General features: G+C 42.8%; 1 protein-coding gene across 3 annotated transcripts in view; it reads right to left on the bottom strand.

Annotated features, from left to right (window-relative positions):
* pcsk5b (proprotein convertase subtilisin/kexin type 5b) overlaps window positions 1-17,537 on the bottom strand; it is a 78,649-nt gene that overhangs the window by 54,556 nt on the left and 6,556 nt on the right. For all 3 annotated transcript variants that reach the window (XM_061071366.1, XM_061071364.1, XM_061071365.1), the window contains exons 3-7: window positions 10,301-10,453; window positions 9,071-9,214; window positions 7,659-7,735; window positions 3,037-3,125; window positions 2,308-2,480 (exon numbers count right to left, since the gene is read on the bottom strand). In XM_061071366.1, coding sequence (XP_060927349.1) covers window positions 2,308-2,480; window positions 3,037-3,125; window positions 7,659-7,735; window positions 9,071-9,214; window positions 10,301-10,453 — 636 coding nt within the window. The remainder of the gene's footprint in view (window positions 1-2,307; window positions 2,481-3,036; window positions 3,126-7,658; window positions 7,736-9,070; window positions 9,215-10,300; window positions 10,454-17,537) is intronic.

Here is a 17,537-nt window from a genome sequence, read left to right as displayed (position 1 = left end):
TTCCAGATGTATTTTGAGGATCTTGCTAATTGGAAGGCCAGAGCCAACTCAGAGATCTGCATCGATTTAAAGTGTGATTAAAGACACCAGTTAATGTCCTAATAGAGAGCTTTAGTTGTCTTTTCCACTGGAAACCTCTCAGTCAAAATCCTATTAACTTTTTTTGTGACTTTGTACTTGAGGAATTGGCTGAGCTGAAAATGATCTACACCCTGGTCCTGGTGGAGACACACTGAGAGAGTCACTGTGCTGTTGATGACCAGCTGAGTTATGAAGGCAAAGTTCAGCCAGAAGTCAGCAGAAAAAGATATCTGACGAATGGACTGACACTGAGTTACACACACACAATCACGCACACACAATCACAAACACACACACACACACACATACACACACACACACACACACACGAGTAAAAGATAGTATGGAGTTCTTCAAAAAGGAGCTTCTGTCAGGCAGCGATAAGTAAGTGGAGCCCCTCTGACTGAGAGGCGGATCAGACAAGAGCAAACGCTGACAGATGAGAGAAATGGAGAGCGTTTTGAAGGGCAGTTCGCAGAAGAAAGGACGGGACAAAGACAGCGGACGAGGGAACTGTGAAGGAGAGATGAAGCACAATGTGAAACTGATTGACAGCAATCATCAGTGAGAGATTGAGAAGAGCAAAACGAAATGTAGAGACATGATTTATGACTCCAACAAACTGCCTGTTAATACCTTTATCAACTGTTTATCAAAGTACGATGTCGATGACTGGTTAACTATTTAGGTAATTTATCAAAAGAAATGCTGATTTTCTATCGTCTCAAATGTGAGCGGCTTTTCGCTAATATTATATTGTATGAATACATTTCAAATGAACATTATCCTATAAGACAGAAAGCCTAAAGAAATGTGTTGATGGAAATCATTCTTATAATTGAGCTGCTTTCAAACATGCACTGAACTCCTGAATATTTCCCTGCTATTCCTCTAGAAAAATGTGGGGAGAATATTTGAGTGAGCCCGCGTGAGAATACAAAAACTAAATTCAGAGCGAGTGAGTGCGCCTGTTGATGACGATTCTAACACGTGATGGAAGAAAACCGAAAGAATGCCAATATCTCCATGCATGAAGAAGACACAGACGGAGAAGTCAACATGGAAAAACAACGGGATTTAAGAGCTTTTAGCGATGATGGTTGATGTGCTGTAAACAGCTAAATAATGTCATACTGAATGTTCCGCTAATTTTGCTGTGTTTATGAAAATGTCTGACACAAACAATCTCCTGCTGTGTTTTTCATATATGAAAGAAGAACTTAGATCCAATTTCCAGACAAATTCTAGAGTTGTATTCTGATGTCTGAAAAGCTATTGTTAACCTAACTCAAAAATATTCTGAATAAGGAACATAAAGATGAAGAAATTCTTCTTTTCTATACAGCAGATATAGCCAGGAATCACAAAACACACCCACGAGAAAATGTTTGACAATTTCCCTGGTAAAGAAACACGAGCCCGAGTGCAGCCCTCCCCACAGCTGTCAGCGGTATCTAACACCTCTGCTGTTTGTGTCTCTGACACCGCGTGTCACATAGGTACATGTTACCTTCGCATACAAACCACTCAGCTTCACAAACGCACACTCACTAAACACAGGAGGACGTGCCAGCGCACACAAATGCCTCACTCGCAGCCGTTGGACAGATATCTCCCTCGCCTCTGTCATCTTAAAAGGTCCGGGCTGTCAGGAGCACCGGGGACTCTCTTCGACTCACACTACCGACCTGTCAGTCCCCTTTTCTCTTCGCTCTCTTTTTCTTCACATGCCACAGGCTCTCAGCCTCCCGGTCAAAGTGTTCAGCCTGAAAACTCAAGAGATCCATATATCGCCCTCCACCTCCTCCTCCTCCAAGGTCAACATCTGCTTAATCGATCGGTAGAAAGCCAGTCTCAGCGAACTTTGCGAATGTGTAGATGTAAGCATGTGTGTGCGCATGACTTGTGACCAATTAATGACTTCACCCCTGTTAACCTCCATTATAGCTTTTCCACTCTGCCCTGCCAACAACACAGCGCCAGCTTGTCGTTATGCAAAATGAGCTATGAATATGCAAATGGGAATATGCCGATGGATTGGCGGTGCTCTCCAATGTCCGGAGGAGCTTCACGGGTAGAGATAGCCACAGAGGAGTTTGTTAGTATATAAAGGGGAAACACACACATCTGCTTTGAGTGTGTGTTAGCGTTTGAGCATGTGAATACTAATGATTATTTCTATACGTGTATGTAAATGTGTGTGTGTCTGTGTGTGTGTGTGCCCACCATGCGGATGCCGTTCTCGAAGGCCTGCCTGGCCAGAGACGCTGGCCCGTCCACAGTCTTTCCGTCGTCGTCGGGTCCCCAGCTGGCACTGTAGATGTCGATGTGCTGCGGCTGGAGGCTCAGAGACTTGGCCTCCACCATGTCTGTTACATCTCCATCCAGCATTCGCACACCTGGTACACAAACACAGATATAATTCATGATCCAAAGTTGAATGTGTCTTCTACATGTTTCCACAGGACTCGCTGAAAACGTTTGACAAGTAGCCACTGGAGCTGCCTAATGCCTGGTCATAATTACCCTAATAAATTTTAAACCAGCAAATTAAGTCAATAATTAGGCTAATTAATAGTTTAGGTACAAGTGTCCCATACATCTATCCATTGGATTCCAGAAATGCCCGTCTGTCTGCGAAACGCATATCTCAAGAACTGTTCATCTTATCAGCTTCACACTTGTATTGATAAGGGCCAAAGGAACCAGAGCTCTGTGGCAGCCGCGGCTAGGACTCATCAACATTAGTAATGTTGTCGATGACAATAACAGCGTGTTCATGACAACAGCAACGACATGTGACTCTTCAGTTTGGGGTTCTCTGAACTTTAAATAAACAGGTGCACAGCTCTTTGTGCAGCAGCACCGGTGCAGCTTCAGGGTTCTGTGGTCCAGCAGTCGGCCTCTAGTTCTAGGACTCTATATAATGATTTGTTTACATCCTCAATCACTTACCCCCTATTCTGGCATTGTAGGCAATTCCCACAATGCAGTGGGAGTTGTTTGCAGCTGCAGCAACTTCGCCCGCACACCGTGTCCCGTGTCTGAGGAAAGAGTGAGAATGAACAGTTTACTACCTGAGCACTATCTGAGCACACAGACACGTAAACACTTCTATCTTAGTGAGGACACTCATTGTCATAACACGCTGCCTAGCCCCTTACGGTAACCATCCAAACTGTATGCCTAACCATATCCCTAAAACCAAGTCGTATCCCTTAAACAGTCTATTGAAAAAGTGAGGACCTGTCAAAATGTCCTCACTTTCCCAAAATGTCCTAATGCTTAAAATGGTCCTCTCAAAGAAATAAGCACACACACGACAGACAACATGTGCTCGGGTGAGACGATGTCATGGACAAGGTCAACACAGGCAAATGTATACACAAGCAGTAGAGCACACACAAACCAGCAGATAAAGATGCACCTTTTGAAGTGGAAAGCAAGGACACGTAAACACATCTTCACAGATAAACGTGTGCATTCCTGCTCCCAAACTAAACAGGTTAAGTGTTACAAATGTTGCAAACACTGTAAATATTCCAGCTTTTTTCCTCACGGACCTGACAGAGAACGGAGGAAGAGGTAGTTCAACATTTGTGTTAGGACAAATAGGTTTGGAGTTCATTAATGCCAACTGGTCCCCACATGTACAAACACACACACACACACGCAGCACGAAGTTTGGACCTTGCTTGTAATGCGAGTGTAGCATGCAAGCAGTGTGCCCCCCCCCCAAGAGCACACAGACATAAACATAAAAAAACAAAGACAGAGGCGACGTTGAACATCAGAGACGAGTAAGACTACTCACACTACTTTAACAACTAATCTCTCGCTCTCTCTCGCTCTCTCTCACACACACACACACACACCAGGGTAACATTCCAGCCGTGGTGACAATCGGCCCGGGTCAGCGACCAGCGTAAACAAACACGAGCATGTTTGCGTCCTCCGCCTCCTCAAAAGCACCACTTTCTGGATCGGAACAAACACACTCACACATGCACGCACCTCCTGCAGAGAACATCTGCATCACAACACCCCCTGGAAACGGCTCTGACGGCTGCCATGGAAACCCAGCATCTAGCTAGCGAAACCCCCCCAGGGAACACAAACACACACACAGGGACGTTTTTGAGTCCAGGGAAGCGCTCAGACAGAGAAGAATCCATTTCAAAGTAACCTGATGGTTTCGGGTCAACATCGCCTCAACAACATGATAAAAAGGTTTAAAAAGAAAATCCATCTCTGGTCATCTTTCTCATCTCTTCACAATTGAAAATAGTCACATGCTCAACATTCATGGACCTTGGATGTTTTTAAAAATGGATGATTTATTTCATCAAGATCCATGAATTATTTCCTTGGAAATCAGATAAAATGTCCCAAAAAATGAAGAAGTAGAAGTATCACTTGAGTAGTTCTTGCGGGATCCTGCTAACAAATTGGCAAATGCTGATGAAAACATAAGCTCATTGGCAGAGGTAAATATTCAAATTAGATTTGACACAAAAATCACAGGCACGTGCCCCCCCCCCCCCCCCCAACCCCACCCACCTGATCCAATCAAGCACCAACCATGAAGTTTTATACCAAATCAGTGTTGATGCAGCCCGGACTGTCTGCTCGTACACGTGGGTGCTCGGGCCCCAGGGCAGCCGCTGAATGAGCGCCTACATTTGTACAGATGTGTCAACCTTCCGTTTATCCTCCGTCGGGTTGGAACGACAGAGAAGCAAAAACACAAATCTAACTGTCTTTCAGTGTAACATATGAAATGGCTGCAAATATGTGATGGGCCCCTTCATCACGGTTAATGAGCCAAACTGCTGACTCTCTCTTTTGAAATGCTTCAGCGGTCTTCGTTCAGTTCACTACACTCCACTTATCCATAAAATCGTCAGTCTGGCCGTCTTTTCCCTCTGTTCGCCTGCATTTTCCATTTTCTACACATCTGTGTCACAGTCACCCGGGGATCTCTCTGTGTTTCAGCCAGAAACCATTTAATGTTTGTGCAACACACAATAGTCAGTGGGAACAATATACACTCACACAATCGTTCAAACTCTTTGTGGTCCACATTTGATTTTTTAGAACCCAACTTATTTTAACCCGCTTCAGCAAAGTCAAGTCCTTTTTTTAACGCGTCTGGTATTTCTTCTTCATGTGTATTTTTACACTGGTTGTTAATATGGTGGCCCTCTGAAGGAACATTCATAGCTGCCCAAATCTTTGAGGAGACCAACATTAAGTACCGCCCTGCAGTTGTATGTCTCAACCAACCAGTGCAGTTTCACTACACATACTTATTTTCCAGACATATATGAGGTCACCGTGACCTTTGTCCACTGAAGCTAATCAGTTCCTTTTTGAGTCCAAGTGGTAAACAATTTAAGGAATTGAAGAAATTCACTAAAGGCAGATTTGAGATATTCTAATCAATAAGGTATTTCAAGAGTTGTGAGGTCTCCATGATCTTAACTTGGACTCACAGATGAACTGAATAGATTTGGGAGGTCAAAGTGAACATTTGCACTGAATTTGAAAGGATTCCCTGGAGGTGTTAGCCTGGGTGCCAGACGAACTTAGCCCCGCCCACAACATTTTTTGGTCGGGAAGTTCGGTCTGGAGAAATTATCTCCGAACAGCGCTTGGGTTGACTTTGTTTTCCACAAACATGCCTGCCGCTGGAGAGCTGAGATGTGAAGATGCTGCCATTGAGTCTGTTTTAGGAGACATCGACAGCGCACTAATTTTGAAAGAGGAACAGAGAAAAGCGATCAATGCATTTGTAAATCGAAAAGATGTTTTTGCCGTCCTTCCTACGGGAGTCATATGTCACATACTACGTTGCTCTGAGTGGTTGTAGGTCTATCCAATTGAGCGAAGAGGCATTTTTTTCCCTGGTGCGGTTGAAAACACACCCATAATCACAGCCCAATGGAGCAGTCTCAGACTCATATTCTGACTAGAATCATGAGTATGACAACGTCAGGCTATGGAGGTGTTCCTGGGATATTGCCTTCACAAGACAAAACCTTTGTTTTGTTAGGCCACAGTGACCAAAATCCAATCAGTTCATCCGTTAGTCAAACTAAACTGTCTCTAGATATCCTAGTAAATCTATGATTTAGCATTTAAAACAAAACAAAATATATCAAACACACCAACAAAGCTGTCAGAAGTTCTGTAATCCATTTCTCTCCTATCACATGGACACCTGATTCGGACATTACAGAACGTAACACAATCCAATTTGTCATATTGTCCTTTTATAATCAGGGGTGGATAGGTTTCATTATCAGCAAACAAAAGGAACTTCTGTTAAATTAATAGACCCAGATTCATCCAAATGTGTAATTTGAAAACCATATGAGAGAAGATTAGCTTTCCTCCTGCTTCCATTCAAATTACACATCTGCCAGCAGCAGATTAAAATCCACAAGCGTTACGTCATTCTTGTTGCCATACAACAGAAAGTTTGACAACAAACCACATTTGTCAGATGTGGCCCTGGATGGTGTTATACCTCAGAAATCTAACACGCGGTGCTTCTCACCTTAAAGGCATGATGACCAGTTTTAACTTGCAGGCCACCTCAAACAAACCGTTTCACATCTGTTCAGCTCCCATGAGAGACATGACATCAGTGTTTTGATTAAACTAATATGACTTTTGTTAAAGAAGGATAATTTGTTTGAAACAGTAATATAAAAGGTCAAGGAAGGCAAACCGCATTTCTGTCCACACACATGTCAGAACCAGCTCATTCAGCTGCATCTGGAGGCCTCGTGTCTCTTTAAGACAATGTATTACCAGCAGGGACTGAACCACGGCCAAGACACTCGGGCTGCTGCTGCCAAACACACACCAAAAAAAACACTCACAGAGCCAAACTGGCACAAGACAAGTGCTTGGACAAGAGACTCTCTCTTTTTTACTCTTACACACACACACAGTCTTCCAAACAGAAAAACCACAACTCGCCCACAAATGTCACAATCAAATACACTAATGTCACTCATCTCACCCACAACATGGTCAGGGCTCAGCAAATACAAACATATTGAAGCAGCTTCTGGTAGCGGAGCATTCTGTTCGCAATCTGGGTTCATTCTGTCCGAAGTTGTGCAAGTAATCTGAAAGTTTACTGATATGTACCAAACGAACGAAACGAAGCAGTACCAACTAAAATCATAAGGGGGCAGTGTGGACGATAATGGACATTTTATAAGAATTGGTAAAAAACTACAGGAGTCTACTTAACTTCACCCGCTGTATTTACAGACCAACGGCATTTACAATGTCGCCACTTTTACCTCTTTCTTAGGAGGTACATGTTCGTTGTAGTCAGAAACCCTCATCTCGGTGCTGCCCTCTAGTGGATGTATCACTTAGCAACCGTGTTGAAGTAAAGAATGCATGGAAGTTTGTGGGCAGCAGCGTTTACATCGGAAGAGACGGACATGTCTCTTTTTATTCACAAGGGCAGCAAAAGTTTGCCATAAAGCCTAAATTCCTAAACGAACCCCACTGGCACTCCTATTAGGTCTGGAAAATGTGCTCTTTCTTACTTGTTCTCATTGGTTGCATCATATCGAGGCATTGGATCCATGTCGTTGCCATTGACATCGAAGCTCGCTTGAGGGTCCTGGAGGAGACATTGAGTTCAGCAGTGAGAATTATCAGAGGTGAAAGAAAATCGGGTAAACAAGTCAATTCGCTTCAACACTACCCCTGTGTGTGTGCGTGTGTGTGTGTTCATGTGTGTGTGTAATAGACTTGTAGAACAACAAACAGCTTCTCTAACCCAATCAAACAGTTCACATTAGCATCACTCACAACAGTTTTGTAAATCGAATGCAATCAGGGCTAACTCAATCTGCCACAGCGCTCGCCCCTCAGCATAAACAAATCCAGGCATTAAGACCGGCTAATAACAGCAGCGCCGGGGCTGCCAAGCGGGGTGTGAATCGTTTTATCTGCATGGCTGATTGATGGCCTTCCCCACAGCCGGAGGCCAAGAAGTTACTCTCACTATCTGGCCCTGGTCGGAGGCAGACGTACCTCAGCACGCTCATGAAGTTTGTAACCGCAGACAAATAAACACGTTAACACAGCACACCTGCACGCCCACACGGTTAACGAAGCTTCCCCTCAGAATGTAATCCATGACGCATGATAAAACTACAATCCCCATGGGCGCATGGCTAGTTTTCGGGAAAGCAAACTTGGAAAGATATATAATTGGCAGAAAAAGCGCATGTGGTGTAAATCAAATTTTCATCTTACCTCTTGGACTAAGTCAAGATACATCAACATGCACTAGTCTATATTATTTATATTGATGCTGCTATGAAAACCAATTATGCATTAAGACCAATATAAAACTGGGTGGATTAGGTCAGGATATGATTATTAGAGGAATGGTTATTTCCATTAACCCCTCAGAAGTCCAGGGCTTTTTTGGCCATTTTCTAAAGCTTTGTTATGTTAACTATGTTAACCATGCAATTGTTATTGTTTGGGAATTCGTGTTGGAGCGGATGTGAAGCTTCTTCTTGTTCGGTGTCAGATTTGTGTCATTAATGTGAGAGATTATAAACCCTTGTACAGAAAGTTACTAAATTTCATTTGTGATGCTGCAAAGTAATAATAATAAGAACGTTCCAGAGCAACAACAACATAGAGTAACCAAAGTAACTACTTTGCACACTTGACGCAGTGCACGAGGAAAAGGAGACTCTGCTGTTTACCCTGAGCAGCATGTAAACACATTCTAATAGAAGTTTTCTGGATATTTCTCATGTCAAACAACCAGTCAAGATAAATATCTGTTTCTTGCCTCTGTAAACAAACTCCTGTGTGTACTGACAGGCTTCTATATTAATCAAGATTTGGAATAATTGTTAGCCACAGCCCATCCTAACTTACACGCACGCTCACAGACTCATAGCCGCCCTACAGCGCATACATACACACTCACGTAGTTCTGAAAGAGGTCTGGGTGGTTCCTCTCGATGCCGTCATCCAGTATGGTCACCACTACGTCTTTTCCTGTGTAGCCCCTCTTCCAAGCCCCCATGATGTTCATGTCCGACTGGCAGTTGTGGACGTCATCGTTACAGTGCTGGAGAGGCGGAGGCAGGAGATGAGATGGAGAGAAGGTGAGCAGAGGAGAGAGGAGAGGGTGTGATGATTAGGATTTAGCAGGTGTTATTCAAGGGCATTGCATGAGTGAAAATAAGTGACATTTAGATAAAGTTATTGTCGACATAAAATATGGATTGACTGTTGACTTTACTCAAGTAACTTAAATCTGAGTCAGGTGCTAGAATTGGTATCCCTGTGAAAATCAATCATCTGTCTCAAGCGGTGATACTCGCTGGTGCTACATTTTCTTCATGATTCCCATACGAGAGAATTCATGCTCCTGAATAAGACTCTGTTGTCACCTAAATTAGATTAATTTACAAAACTTACGGCTGGACAATCTAACAGAGATGTTCAACTATGGGCTATGTCAGGTAACTTTGTTAGATATAACCAGAGGAAGCTTCTTTTTTTCCCTTCTATTTACACATCAAACACACCAAGTTCAGAGAGTTCTGTCCTGAAGCTAGAAAAATATGTTTATAACGGCTGGTCAAAGTATTAGGATTTATCTGCAGTCAGTTAACAATTGACAGAGCTGAGGACTCTCAACCGCACATACACACGCACGCACAAACGGCATAACTAAAAGAGCAAAGATCTGAGGGTGTAAGCAAACACTTGTGATAAGCCTGCAAATCTCTGTTGGAGAGTAGTAGAATTTGAGGGTAACGTGTGTGTATGCGTGTGTATAAACTATTTGCACAACCTGAAATGTAGGGACACGTATAAACTTCCCTGTGACAAATACTTAGAAAGTGTCTTACCTTGACCCTAAATAGTGTTTTGTTTAAATGAAGCAATAGCAAAAATTGCATCACTTCGGCTTTTCCACTCTTTTATTCAGTAAAACACACAAATCCCTGAGCTGCACTGACCCTGCAGTAATCAGAACCATGACATGACCTCAGCCGACCTTTGACCCACAAACTGGATAAATGTGGGCAAAGAACGACACATAATCCTCTGAAGAGGACGAGCACAGCACGGACAGTTTGTCTCGGACTTATGATATTCTTGTTTGGGTGCAGTTAACACAAAACAGAGTTTACAGCATACTCACGATGTACCACATACTGCTCCATTTTGCGTCGTTATAGAATATGTTGTTCTGGGCCGGACTGCTGTGGGCGGGGCTTGACAAAGAAAGGGGTGGGGATGGTTTGTAATCCCTCTTGATCCTCCTCTTCACCACCTGCTGCTGTATCCACTCCACCTGAAACACAAACAGGAAACTGAGGACGCATCAAATAATAACACACACCAGTAGAATCCATTCAGAGAACACACTCGGTCGACAGGAGGAATTACAACTAATAATGTGTTCAAGGTAACTCTATGATTAAATTAAATCACAATCCAGAGCCACACCATACTTCACCTGATCACATTAGCACTTCATTTTATTATTTTAAATCAAATTTTAAAATCCTATCCTTTTAATCTTGCTCATCATTGAGGCCGATTTTGTCTTTATAAGTCTTTTCTTTTTCTCATTTACTTTTATCTAATTTACTATTATAGCATCTTTCTCTCACACAGTTTTTATGTTGGTTGTTATCCATACTTGTATTGTTTTTCCTTCACCAAAGCGGGTTGGCTCACTTCTTGGTTTTAACGTGCTATATAATTATATCTGACTTGACTACATATGCCTGATTTCTTTCTTTGAGTTCTCTGCATTACTTCTTTAAAAATTTTGAAAACGTCTGTCAATGTTAAAGAGAGTGGAAAAATAGAATCAACTGAGGGTTAATGGTTTCTTCATTGGCTCATACCTCACCCTTCAACTAAGTTTCAAGGAAAATGCTCCAGTAGTTTCTGTCTAATCCTGATAAAATATACACAAATGGACAAACATAGGCGTAGGTAATAAGTAAAAATAGAAATGCTGTATAACCTCTTCTTTGCCTTATGTGATGACTCACACACTAAGATAAAGACCATTTGGATTCATCATAGAGAAGTAAATATATATATATATATATATATATATATATATATTAAAAGCTCAGCCCTAATGTGGTTTTACCCTCATGGATTATCAGTAAATCACTGTAACAGTGTTTAACAACTGAATAAGAAAACACTGGGAGAAATGACAGCATATGAAGTACATGTGGAAAGATAAAGACGAATCGCCAGATCCCTCCATACAGAAGGTTATGCTTTCAATCCCGTTCCTTTGTTGGTTACCAAGCAAGATTATGCAAATATGACAGAACAGATAATCATGAAACTATGGGTCAGGGAAGAACCCATTAAATGTTGCTGCAGACCTGGGGGCAGATTCAAGATAGTTTTTTCACTTTTGATAACACTGAGGGATTTTTCAACATTTTCACTGAGAAAAATTAATGGACCTCGATGGAAAACAAAATCCGGCAGGACTCATATTTGTGAGTGTGCAATTTGGGGCAGATCCAGATAAAAATCCAAATCTAGCCTTGGCCGAGGTATGCGCTCTACTGAGTGACATTCTAGTTTCCAAAGAATCCAACCAAAAGGTGCACTTCAAGTATTTTACACTTTCCCTAATAGAGTGGTTTGTTTTGTTTGACTTTCTTTCGCTTTGTGTCTTTTCAGACACACAAACACACACATGCAGACAAATGTCTCTTAGGTAATTTCAGTATCTCAAATGTTATGAGCTCGTGCTTCAAGGTGCAAGACATTCTTTGGCAGAACTCTCGCTCCAGTTTCAGACGGATTTCACTGTTGGACATGAAAACGATGGTTGAACCCATGTGCTTGGCCCGGTCATCACTCTGAAAATCTTGTGTTTAGCCTAGCAGAAGTTCTGCAGACTTCATGAGAGCTACCAGCAAAGATGAAAAACTAAAATATGAGCAGGCGTGAGACTGGCACAGGAAACATGTGTTACACTGTATACAAGCATGTATATGATTTTGGGATTCTTCAAAAGTTTGATCATGATGTCGTGAGAGTTTTACGCATTCACTTTACGCATACAGTGGATGTTGAGATTAACTTCTTTTCAAAGTGTAAGTAAAACAATCACCATTCTGAATGTAAAGTGTCCAGCTGCATTCACGATGAACAGACAAACTCTTCACATAAGAGATAATGAATAGAATAAAACTGCAAAAGTGTTTTCTGCCTATGGCTCAGTTTGCCAGAAAATCTAAAGCTTTACTGAACAATGTCCGACTGCAAAGACCGAGCGTTTCTTCACATCTATGCGGCTCCAGCAGACAGAGGAGAGGAGAAGAGAGAGAGGGTAAAAAGAAAAGAATATAGCTGACATAATGACTGCAGAGTTATTATCTGGTCTCATGCACTGAAACAATCTGCCAGGCTCTCCAGAGAGTTGGAGAGTGAGGCAACGAGACAAGATAAGACGGGAGAAGGAGAGGCAATGAAAAGCTGAAGAGAACGAGTCCCGGGAGAGGCATTAAAAAAAGGCTGAGCTGAAAGAGGAGGGAAGTGAAAACAAATAGCGAGAGAGGCCGAGAGACAGCGGGTGAAGGGAGGATAATTGATTTTATAAATAACATTGATTTAATAACTCAAGTATGTGGCTGCTTATAGATCATGAAGGAGGGAGAGCAAAAATGTCTGTGGGTGTCGTAATTTAACATCCCCAGAGTGTGGAGGGAAAAAAGGAAGCGGAGGCAAAGTGAAAGATTAGGAGTTAAAACCCAGTGAGATGTTTTGTTTAAGCCCGAAGCTCCTCTGTGCACCGAGGTCTCAGCTCATTTCTCTCCTGGTTTTGTCAGGACCATCCGCTTCAAAGCAACCCTTTACACACGCTATTAGCCTCAAAACAACGCCGTCATCAGGAATTGTGCGGTGAGTGCGTCGGCGCACAACCACTGGTGTATCATTACAATTTGCATACATTATCATGGCATCAAGCACAATCTTTGATCAGCAGCATAACTCTTAACTGCTCTTGTCTGCAGTTGGATCCAAACTTGTGAGCGGTGTCTCTGGAGGAGGTGTAAGTGTGAATGTAGAAACGCCTTATCATCAACATATATTGTATAAAAAAGTAGTCTGGAGCAGATCAGTAGCTCTGCAGCAGTAGATGCTGTACACATGAACATAAATGTCTCATTTTCATCATAGAAAAATTACTTTAAGCCCCAAAAAAAAATCACCAAACTGTGGCTGATAAAGACAATAAAAACATGAAACAGAGGAAGTAACAAAGTCCAGAGATCAGAGGATGTGGGCAGTGTTGACATTATTATCAATGCATCCTAACAACTCAGCCAGTGTTAAATATAAATATCTCCGACTTTGTATAGATTTTTTTCTTTCAACTTATGCAGCCATAATCTAATGACGATACAGGAAAAACTGCATGAATACATACATATATATATATATATGCTTAAAATATCTGTGTATGTTAAGTGGGCATGTGTTTCACTGGTCACTGTAATGTTGTCAAATTTAGTTCTGGCACTATTAAATCGATTTTTGCTCATGAGGTGGTTTCCTATTCTTACCTTTAATTTCCTACTCCTGCTTACAAAGGTGGCTTTGTATAACTTTAGATGGATTCACCTTTAAAATACTCTTTGTCCTCCATTTGTAGGATGCCCCGAGGCGGATAATGATATTCAACACTTTTTAGATTAATCCATCAAAGAGCAATGCTATCCTTTGTAACCACTGACTGATGACAGCCGGCAGTTATCCATATCAACCCATGCCAAACCTTTGCCAATCGCTATCCAAACAAAGACAATATTGCCAATCTATTATTGCCTATAAAACTTGCCCATATATCACCGCCTTTGTTTCGGTGCCAGTTCGCTGGCAAGCTCCGGGGCATGCCGTTTGGATCAGCTCCTTTCTTTTAACTCCAGCTTGGGGGAGCGGAGGAATGATCTGCTCACACCTGTACCTCTCTGTCGCCATCTTTTTTCTGGCTTTACTCACACTCCATCTCCCTCTCTTATCCCTGCTTTTTTACTTTTCTGATCCCTCTCCCTCATCCATTGAATTCCTCGCTGCATTTCAGGTCTTTGTCTCTCTCTGCTTCTCTCCTTCTCATTCCCACTCAAACCCCCTTCCTCCCTCCTTCTCTCTCTCTCTCATTCGCTCTCTGTGTAAGGGTTTGCAGGTGGCTCTCGCTGGCTGGGTCAGTAACCAGGGAAAACTGGGGAAGAGTTCACTTCAGTAGAACAAACGGGAACAAATTGATCCACTTTCACTGCCGTTTAAGCGACAATGTTTTGAGCCACGGGCGAAAGGACCGAGAGCCGGGCGTTTTTAAAAGAATAAGGTCAAAGGCCGATGTAGCAGAACACCCAACACAACCTTTGGACTGACAGGAGACGCCGGTTCTTCTGATCTCTTTAGTGCAATTGAGAGCCTCGGCCAGAAAGCGCAGCACACGGTCTCGCAGCTTTCCACAGAGGGTTCGAGCTCTGTGGTGCTGTGCTGGCCAGCTGTGGGTGCTCGTCTCAGGGCGTCCAGTCTTAATGGTGCATCTGTTAAACTCATTCAAGGAAAAGGAGTCAAAGGAAGAATGTAACACGTGTATCCAGGCTTTATGGAAATGTGTACCTGGGACTAAGTGGAGTCTTATAATACCTGCATGTGCACAGATGCCCCCTAAGGTCCTGACAGGTACACAAGCTCCATCTGTGTTGTCTCCTTGATGCTGCGAGTGTCTGCACAAGTTCATGGGTACAGTGAACTCTAAAAGCAGTCGGATGATGGTGAAATAATTCAAAGAGCTTCCGTCAGACTTTGAGTGTTTTAACTGAATAATTATTGGATCTGAGCTCATTTGAGCTCAAGTAGTTTTACTGTTACTAGCAGCTGAGACTGGGAGGTAGAGAGGGGCGTCCAGTAACTAGAAGGTTGTTGGTTCAATCCTCCAGTCTAGATTCTAAAAGTTTCCATGGGTAAGACACTGAAGCCCAAAATACTGGTGACTGTGCTGACACTGTGAGATAGACAAACCGCTGCACATAGAAGCACTTTATGAAGTGACCTGTGCTGTGAAGTGCTTGAGTAGACGATAAGACTAGAAGAGCACTCAAATTTCTAAAAGCTTTCACCTCATAAAACTCACAAAAACAAATGTCATCATAGCTATGTAATCATAGAGTATTCCGGCGAAAATTCAGCTCCGGATCACACCTGGCTCTTAAGTTTCCATGTGTGGCTGTAAAAAAAAAAAAAATGTAAACAGGACGCCGTGAAGAGACATTCGCGGAGGAGTTCTGCAGTCAATTCTCTCTGCTAATCTCTGCAGGGACTTCAAAAAGGACATTATGAAAAAGGAGAAACAACCATCGTCTTACTCTAATTGTTGTTTACAGAAAACTGTGGCTGGAAACTGAATTCAATCAAAGCAGTCTGAGGGTACTTGAGCTCATGTCACACCAACAACTTATAACAGCGCAGAGCAGCAATGAAGAAAAAGAAAGTCAGCGGCTGTTGGAACTCCCGGTTTCAATGAGTCACGGCTGTACGTCAGCAAAGCCGTGCAAGGTGCAAGCTGCTTAAGACACAAAGAGAAGATCTCCTCACTCACTGGTTTGAATGAGCAGTGATCCTCACTTGTCTTTCTCAGATGGATACACAGGGTTTTCTGTCTTAGTCGACCTAGCGATGGTTAGTTAGACCTTCAGTTCAGATGCTGATTAACATCTGTCATAACTTGGACTTTGAATTCAATCTTTGAAAAAGTCTCTGAGCGGCTCATCAAGGTGAGAATGCCTGCTTTCCCCAGCCTGGAGAGATAACTGGTCTTTGACACAAGAGGCAAGTGCCTCTGCAGTTAGGTGAATGCCATAAAGCAGTAATCTGTGCTGTGCGGCATCGCCATGGTAACGTGTGTGCCAATGAGCACTGTGGATGGCAGGGTGCGCCTTTCATGGCACCGCTACACCCATCTGACTCACTCGCAAACGGCTGTCATCGTTACAAAACCTGATTGCAAAACATCATTAGCAGTGTGCGAGACAGTGCAGGTGCCAAACTGGTGTCACGCCGGTCCCAGACCCACAGACGGGTCCCGCAGATTACACTGAAAGGATAGCCACCCAGTGAAAAAACTAAATCTGTGACAGCTCCATTCCTCTCCATTCCGCTATTTCCTTCCTTGGTTTCTCTAATCCATCTTTACCCTCTTCAGCTCCTCTTTACTCTCCTTCTGCTCCTTTTCCCCTTTCTTTCATTTAACCCCTCTTCTCTGATCTAGTCCTCTGAAATCTCCGTCTGGCAGCCAGCTGGCATCGGCACACAAACCGTCCACCACCATGGCACAGTGTCAGGCCTGAGAGAGCAAGGGAACCAAAGACAAGGGGGGGGGGGAGCACGCTGAATGCAACAGTGAGAGAAAAAAAGGTGGAAGAGGGGAGAAAGGGATGACAGGTAAGGACAGTGGGTGGACAAAAAGAGCTGACCGGACCAAAACACGAAAGGAGAGATATTTGAAAAGAACAGTGCACCAGAGGACAGAAACGAAGTCAAGCACCGTTTTGCTCACTCACTGTTTTCTTCTTCCCATTTCGCCCCTTCTTTATATAATCACAGCCATACATCATTATCATTCCTCTGCAGTCAGCATGCACAGATACAAACACATGCACCTGAACGCAGTGTTCAAACACACACGCACACAATAAACCAGTGCTGCTGAAAGAAAGCCCTGAATCTCCAAAAAGTCCGCATTTTTCAAAATTGACATAAATGGAATATTTTAAGCTATACAGTAACAGGGTTTCGACAAAAATACACTAAGAACATTCACATGTCAAGAAAGAGGCATTTCCCCTAACAACGGCGTCTGAACCTATTTAGCTTTAAAACTCCATGTACATAACAATATAAACAGTAATGAAAATTCTGGTGAAAACAGTGTGTGCTGCTAGCGAACACCATTCCCACTCCATTCATTCATTTATTTATTTTGATTAAGTTGCGGGTGGTGTGGAGTTCAGGATTCATTTATAATGCAGCCGGGGTTCGATGATCTGGTGCAGTGACATGTGGAGCACCGACAGGACCAGAGTGAGGGTTTACCTTAGGTCACACGCTCCTGTTTAAAGGGCCGGTTCACCCAAACTACAACCAGAGGTTCCCAGTCATGTCGTGTTTCTAGGTTTCCCCTTAATGGTGATTTAACAGATCCATTTTACTGGTTTACTTTAAAGTGAACTCGATTCAGGCTGAAACCAAATTAAGCAAATTCAACAGTATTTTGTTTTAGGCAACTCCTCCTGGTTGTGGGGTGTAATGCATCTTACATTTAGAAGCTGTCGTCAGAGCTTTTTACTTTTTTAAAACTTATTTCGTCAACGAAAATT

The sequence above is a fragment of the Limanda limanda genome, chromosome 5 (assembly GCF_963576545.1).
Source record: "Limanda limanda chromosome 5, fLimLim1.1, whole genome shotgun sequence".
NCBI classification, from domain to species: domain Eukaryota; kingdom Metazoa; phylum Chordata; class Actinopteri; order Pleuronectiformes; family Pleuronectidae; genus Limanda; species Limanda limanda.
Note: the sequence above shows the minus strand (reverse complement) of the source record. Positions and strands in the feature narration are given on the sequence as shown.